Source organism: Salvia hispanica, chromosome 5, assembly GCF_023119035.1.
Source record: "Salvia hispanica cultivar TCC Black 2014 chromosome 5, UniMelb_Shisp_WGS_1.0, whole genome shotgun sequence".
Lineage (NCBI taxonomy): Eukaryota > Viridiplantae > Streptophyta > Magnoliopsida > Lamiales > Lamiaceae > Salvia > Salvia hispanica.
The window spans coordinates 26,831,711-26,839,614 of record NC_062969.1 but is presented as its reverse complement, the minus strand read 5'-3'; the positions used below and the strand labels follow the sequence as shown (position 1 = coordinate 26,839,614).

The following is a 7,904-nucleotide window of genomic DNA, read 5'->3' as shown; positions in this document are numbered from 1 at the left end:
GTATGAATAGGTATTGTAGATGATATATTACTATTTAACGAAAATTTTAATCCTTAATTTTATATTTAGCAAATATACACATGGCACTATTATATTGGTGGGATATAAATGATGTAGGAAATTGTTCATTTTAAAGAATAAATACATGGCATTATTCTATTGGTGGGGTAGCAAGTGGTGTATAAGATGGCAGAGGTGATCCGTTCCGCCTTGCGATAGCTTTTTAAAATTCATATGACAATATTACGTGTTAAAAGGTTACATAAGGTGTTCATATATAATATTAGGTTATTTGATTGACAAGATTTTATATTTAAGATTAAATATATAATGTGTTTGGATAATGATATTGAATCTTGCAACTTAATCTCAGATAGATAATTATATAATAATTTGTCATAGTCAGCGGCGGAACTAGTAAGGGACAAGCCCCCGCTCGCGGGGGCTTGCCGTTGCCGAACACTGTATAATTCTTCCGAGCTTGGGGCGGAAATTGAAGAGAGTACATATAATGTTGTTCTTGTTGTACGATTTTTAGAGAGATGGGGAAGAAGAAGGGAAGAGTCGCTCTGTGAAATAGAGATAGAAATAGATATAGAGAGTTAGAGACCGAGAAAGAGAAAAGAGAAGAGAATTGAAATTTGGAAATGATGTCTAGTCTCTGACGCACTGTAGTAAGTTACTTTTTTACAAGCAATAATAAATTAATTAGTATTCCACTTTATATTTTACTCAGATTAAAATATTTTAGATTTAATACTTTACCTACTGAGTTATGAAATCAGAATATACAGAGTATAAATCAAAATATACTAATATCGTCATAATAAAAAAGCATATTACAAATATCTCAACAAAATTTGCAACATTAGAATTTTTTGAACAGTAAAAAAATGATGAGGAAGGCATTATCAAATATTATAAACAAATAATTATACTCCCTATATTTTATACTCATCTTAGTATTTCAACATTGCACGTGACTTTTGTCCAATGGTTGAGTTTGGAAGATTAACTATTTAGGTGATTGTAAAGTAATAGAAATGGAACTACGATTGCTTGATTGCTCAACACAAACTCATCTCTTTTTTCAAATTTGACTATCCTCGTAATCTTAAAACAATACTCCCTTCATTCGTTATTAGAAATCCCATTTAAGTTCAGCATGAATTTTAAGAAATATAAAGGAAAATGATTGAAAAAAGATAGTGAAATATAAGACCCAATTTTATATATTAGTTTTATAATAAAATAGAGTTGAATAGTGAGATGTACATACCATTTATAGTAAAATAAAGTGAACCAGGACTCCAAATGGTCGATGAACTAAAATAGTAAAGCGGAACTCAATGGTGGACGTAGGGGGTATTATTTATTTGAAAATTATTTTTATTATTATTTTATTATTTTATTTTCAGCACCGGCTTATTTGATTTTGTGGTTCCGCCACTGGTCATAGTCATCTCCTCTAACTAAAATAATCTCACACTTAAATTTTGGACAAATTATTATATAGTTATAATTAGTTATGACAACAGACGACACCTAAGAGTATTATCTTTTATAGTTTCTGATCCACTTTACTAAAATATCAATTTGCATTTAATGATAATTACTATCAACTCATTTTCATCAGAATTTTTTTAATAATACTAGTAGTACTTTATTTCTAATGAACAGATAAACGAAAATGAAAATTTCCAATCTTGACTACAAATGACGTGGCAACGACGTCGTATCTACTTCTTCCCTTGGCTCTGTCTAATTTTCTACTGATAAATATCCTCACACTCTTTCACTCTTTCTTCATCTCTACTCCTCCGCTCTCTCGAAACACTCAAAAAGCTATCTTCGTTCCCATCGATTCTTCAGTTCATAGATCTAATGGCCAAGGATCCAGTTCGTGTTCTCGTTACCGGCGCTGCTGGTATGAACTTTTTTGATGTTTAATTTTCGACTGCTCCGATTTATTCGTTTTCACTTTATTTTGTGGAAGATTTTATTTGTATACATCTGGATCGGCGTTTTCAGTCGATTTATTCGTCAAATTGTTAGTACATAATTTCGATTTGAAGCTTTTTAAGTCGATTTTCCTGAGATCAGTGATCTGCTTGTATATGATAACTTGATGTTTATTACTTATTTTTTCATGAATTAAGTGGACGTCCAGATGAACTTTTGCTTCCGTTGTTAGTTTAAACGTGATCTATAGATAGGACCTGTCTTGCACAGTGTTTTCAGATTTGGTTGTATATTTTATTTTGGTGAGAGCTACAAGATCTTTTTTTGCTGATGTGATTTGAGGCAACACTAAAAATAGGAAGTGATCCCTAACATTTTCACTAGATTCTTATCTATTGTGATGCTTACCTGAAATGATTTATCAATTTTTGATAGTGTGAACGCAGTAAAATGAATTATTAATATGAAACAGATCTAGGAAGCAGTCCTGTTAATCCATTATACTTGCTTCATCATCGAAAATTTGACCTTGTTAGCATTCATAGATTGTTCATCTCATATGTACCAAGTTATACACTAAGTTGATGATGCAGTTTGGAATGGTCAAATATTAACACTATTTCTTTTGGCTTTCAGGGCAAATCGGATATGCTCTCGTTCCTATGATTGCTAGGGGAGTTATGTTGGGCGCAGACCAGCCTGTGATCCTCCACATGTTGGATATTCCTCCAGCTGCTGAGGCACTTAATGGTGTTAAGATGGAATTGGTGGATGCAGCATTTCCTCTTCTTAAAGGTTGATTTTCTTGATAGATCTCTACACTTTGCTGTGTATCATTATATATCAATTTGAGTACTTAAATGATTCATTGTTTCAGTTGAAAGTTAGGCATTCTTGATTCATATATATTTTTGTTATCAGGTGTTGTTGCCACCACTGATGCTGTTGAAGCTTGCACTGGTGTCAATATTGCTGTGATGGTTGGTGGATTCCCAAGGAAAGAGGGTATGGAGAGGAAAGATGTGATGTCCAAGAATGTCTCCATCTACAAATCCCAAGCTTCTGCTCTTGAGAAGCATGCTGCTGCTAACTGCAAGGTGATTACTCATCAGTGTTTAAACATGGCAGAAAAAATCTGCAAAGCAAAAACAATGATGACTATTTGAGAAATGTATCTCAGTATAGCATGTTTTCCTCTCAGGAAATAAAAAAATAAATTGTAAAACGGTGGAAATAACTTTTAAATTTTGAAGGGAAATGCATTCGCTGGAAAAAGGTTGTAGATGTTTTCAGTTATAACTTATAATCCTTGTCTTCACTAACAGGTTTTGGTTGTTGCTAACCCTGCCAATACCAATGCGTTGATCCTGAAAGAATTTGCTCCATCTATTCCCGAGAAGAACATTACCTGTTTGACTAGATTGGACCATAACAGGGCTCTTGGGCAGATTTCAGAGAGATTGAATGTTCAAGTATCCGATGTTAAAAATGTCATTATTTGGGGAAACCACTCTTCAACACAGTACCCTGATGTCACTCATGCTACTGTAAGCACTCCGGCTGGAGAAAAGCCTGTCCGTGAGCTCGTTGCAGATGACCAATGGTGCTAAGATCTTTTCTATATAGAATTTATATTTTTGGTACTTTATGTAAGACTTCTTTATTGACAACCTACATTGCTTTCCATCACATTCCTAGGTTGAACACAGAATTCATTACCACTGTCCAGCAGCGTGGAGCCGCTATTATCAAGGCGAGGAAGCTCTCTAGTGCACTTTCTGCAGCTAGTTCTGCTTGTGACCATATCCGCGACTGGGTTCTTGGAACTCCAGAGGTTTGCATTGCTTTATAGTACTATCATTAATCACAAAATTTATTGTACTTATCATCATCTCATGTTTTTTCTCCCAGGGAACTTGGGTATCAATGGGCGTATACTCTGATGGTTCATACAATGTTCCTTCTGGGCTCATTTACTCCTTCCCAGTTACTTGCAAGAATGGAGAATGGTGCATTGTTCAGGGTGAGAATATGAGTGACTATCATTTCAGTCTAGTTAATATGTTCGAAAACTTCACATACAAACTAGGAGTAGTTGTTTTTGTTAAATTTTTCAGCAGAATAGATTCTAAAGAACTTTTATCTTGTCTTGAAATATTTGTACATTTTCAGGTCTTTCCATTGATGAATTCTCAAGGAACAAGTTGGATTTAACTGCTAAAGAGCTCAGTGAGGAGAAAGATCTTGCGTATTCATGTCTGTCTTAGTTTTTTTTGCCCCATATTGCTCGATGGCTCAGTTGTTTTCCTTAGTATTCGTTGCAGTTTTAAATAACGCCATTGTCTAGTCATCATCAATGGTGAAACAACTTCATCGCAGTTGTTCAAGTACTTTTGTTTTTGAGGGAGTTTTCATATTTATTGAGACTTATAAATTTGTGGTTCTAGAAGATTTGTCTATTATTAATGCAAATTGGTTTTTTAAAGTATTTTACTTATGCCACATAGGAAAACATAAAGAGTATGGTTTCTATCACTTTCTAAAACAGGAGTATCTATTACTGTCATGGATTCATGGTTGTCCCTTGATGAGGACCACGATCATGTTTCATATATAGCCGTGGCTGATGACGTGACCTAAAATTTCTATAAACACATTTACACCTCATTTCTCTTACATCGCCAACTCTAACTACCTTCGCTTCCTCTATGTCGTTTGTATTTTATCTACTCAGAAAAATTAACAGTATACTGTATACAAACTCGATACGGAAATTAAAAATGTAAATTTTTCTGCAAACATAAACACCAATCTCATAATTAAATGAGAGCCAAATTACAAAATCTTCCAAACTAAACCAATAGAAAAACGCCTTCCAACTACATCAAAGCAAATAGTACAAACATACAGACGCATTCAATGAATATCATACTACAGATCAGCTTTCTTCAATATTTTCTTGTGATGCTTCTTCCAGTGATTTACCCTTGGCCTCGGGCACCGCCAATGTGCAAATCATTCCAAGCAAATTAATCACTCCCAGAACAATCAAAGCATTCTTCACCCCAATGCCCGGCGGGAATCCGGCATCCGTCTTGGTCTTGTCTTTATTCTGTGCAGCGTAGAGAAACCCGTAAGCTCCGACGATGGCCCCCGCCTTACCAGCCGCAGCCGATATCCCGTGGCACGTCGACCTCAGCCTTGCGGGAAATATCTCGGCCGGCACCACAAACGTGGTGGCGTTGGGCCCGAAATTAGCGAAGAAGAACGTCAGCGCGTACATTATCACGAACCCTATCCTGTTGTCCTTCTTCGTCCAGTGATCGTAAGGGATGGCGATGGCGAACATGAACACCGTCATGAAGAAGAAGCCGAGCATCTGGATGGCGAACCGCCCGATGATGTCGATGAACGCCACGGTGAACCAGTAGCCGGGGACGGTGCTGCAGAGCGCGATCAGGGTCTGAGCCCTAGCAATCTTGTACACCTCCCCAATGGCGTTCATGGTCTTCGCCGGCGGGATCCACCCAATCGCCGAGAAGACGTCTTTCTGGAATAGGTTCTGGCTGTAGAAGGCGATGTCGAGGAGGAACCACGTGGAGGTGGTCCCGAAGAGATGGATCCCGTGCCGCTTTAAAAACTCCTTTGATAACAACCCGAAGTTGTTTCCTTGAGAGATCTTTTCAATTTTCTCCTCTTCGGCCTCAATCTCAACGTTGAGAACCCGGCCCATGTCCTGCGCTGCTCTGGCCGCGTTCTTCGCGACCAGAGCAGTGTAGCGGGCGGTCTCGGGCATCTTCATCCGCCAGTAGAAGGTGAGGGCGGCGGGGATGGCGCCGAACATGAGAATGATCCGCCACACGTAGTCGGCCTGGGGCGGCGTGGAGGCGGCGGCGTTCTGCTCGTAGGAAGGGGAGTGGTAGGCGTGGTCGAAGGCGGCGGAGACTATCAATGAGATGATGCCGCCGAAGAGGATGCCGAAGCCCTGGGCAGAGCCAGAAATTAAACTCAGTAGGGCCAAAAATGTACATAAAGCAAATAATTTAAAAATTTGAAGAATAATTAGTATAGATGTCCTTGCCTGCATGGCGAAGACGGCGGCAACGAAAGCGCCGCGGGTTTTCTTGTTGGCGTACTCGGCCATGATGGTGGCGGAGAGGGGGTAGTCGCCGCCGATGCCGAAGCCGAGCCAGAAGCGGAAGAAGCAGAGGGTGGTCATGACGCCCTTGGGGGAGTGGCCCAAGGAGAGGCCGGAGGCGATGGAGCAGACGATCATGATGAGGAGGGTCATGCCGTAGACCTTCTTGCGGCCCATCTTGTCGCCGAGCCAGCCGAAGAAGAGCTGGCCGGCGAGGGTGCCGACGAGGGCGACGCCGGTGACGGAGGAGGAGACGCTAGGGGGGAGAGTGCCGGGCTTTAGGGAGTTGGCTTTGGTGTAGTAGATGCGGCCGAGGAGCTTCGAAACAAGGGAGATGCTGAAGAGATCGTAGGCGTCTGTGAAGAAGCCCATTCCGGCAACCACAATGGCTGTGAAATGGTAGAGTTGGGTTTTGGCAACGTCCAGTGCGTTAAGCACTTCTAATTGCTGCCTACCCATTGTTTTACTACTTCTCTTTCTCTTCCACTAGCTACCACTGTTTCAACAAATTAGACATGGTCAGTAATGTTGAACTTGTATTTGGATTCAAGTATATGATCGTTATAACATGTTGAAGAAAATAGTTATTAGTTGGTACAACAATTATTGAATAAATTAAACAAGGTGATTAAGTAGAATATAAACGGAGTTCAATTAGTAGTGTATAATAATAAAAAGTCAAATGTTCTTTCTCCAAGATAATGTAGATTATCGGATGCGTTATAGTAATTTTATATAACTAGCATGAAAATGGTGTAATTACGTAGCTGTGCTTCCAATTGAGTCTAAGTCTTCATCAAGTTACTTAAGTACAGTATAGATTATTTGAGAATATAAACCACAACCGGATTCTACTCAACTCCAAGTGATTATCTACGGTCATTCAATTACGGAATCTACTCCTAAGATTGTAACAAAAATAAACCTTTATATAATTTGAAACCAAAAAATTGAGACGCAATTACTAGTGAAATTTAGGATGCTAAAAAAAGCGTCCCTTAGTTGAAGACAAATTATCTTAATCTTTTGCTATTTTTTATAATGCTTGTAAGTTGTACCTGGTCTCTAATTTTAGTTGGGACACATCAATAATAAGAACACTTAATGCTGCGTTGGTGGTATGATTCGACACACAAATTAGCGTTTTTAATAGCATTAAAAAATATTATTATCCTATCTTTTTGCCGTAGTGCCGGCTCATAGTAAGAAAATATTCTTAGCAACTTAAGCTAAAACTGTAAATCTACAAGAGAAATACGAATCTGAAACCTACATCTAATGCTAGAAACAATACAGCAACATGCATCAATATTGTAACCAATCTAATCATGTGTAGCTAATTTCTCAAAATGATGAAAATGCAGCTTTCTGATTAAGGAAATGATTACTGAATTGATGGATTGAGTTGTACCTGGAAGTAGATGGCCGATGGAGGAGAGAATATGAGTAGAAGGGATTGGATAATGGTATTGAAGATTAATGGCAATTATATAAAAGAGTGAGTTGAGCTGCATACATGTGAGTTGACATAATTGGCAATATTAATATAATTAATGAAGAATAATCTCCGGCATCTAATGGCATATACCCTAATCAGGTCAACTCTATGATTGCCTGTCATAGATATTTTACTTCAACGTTCAAACATGTACGTATCATACCAAATTAATTTCACATTAATAGTTTAATCATACTTAATCATGTTTGCATATTTGTAAACAGTCTGTTGCAGCTGCAGATAGTGACATGCATGGATAAACCTAGCTGCCTGATAACCAACTTTATTTACTTCCTCCGTCACATA

General features: G+C 38.3%; 2 protein-coding genes across 2 annotated transcripts; one reads left to right on the top strand and one right to left on the bottom strand.

The window, feature by feature from the left end:
- The first annotated feature begins 1,789 nt into the window (after positions 1-1,789).
- LOC125187721 (malate dehydrogenase) lies at positions 1,790-4,450 on the top strand. The gene is made up of 7 exons (XM_048084348.1): positions 1,790-1,927; positions 2,599-2,757; positions 2,884-3,059; positions 3,288-3,565; positions 3,661-3,796; positions 3,874-3,985; positions 4,135-4,450. Exons 1-7 carry the CDS (start codon positions 1,885-1,887, stop codon positions 4,227-4,229), a joined length of 999 nt encoding a protein of 332 aa, XP_047940305.1. The 5' UTR covers positions 1,790-1,884; the 3' UTR covers positions 4,230-4,450.
- A 278-nt stretch (positions 4,451-4,728) lies between these two features.
- LOC125187720 (low affinity inorganic phosphate transporter 1-like) lies at positions 4,729-7,576 on the bottom strand. The gene is made up of 3 exons (XM_048084347.1): positions 7,512-7,576; positions 6,044-6,596; positions 4,729-5,947 (listed from the first exon to the last, which is right to left on the bottom strand). Exons 2-3 carry the CDS (start codon positions 6,557-6,559, stop codon positions 4,901-4,903), a joined length of 1,563 nt encoding a protein of 520 aa, XP_047940304.1. The 5' UTR covers positions 6,560-6,596; positions 7,512-7,576; the 3' UTR covers positions 4,729-4,900.
- Positions 7,577-7,904: the final 328 nt, after the last annotated feature.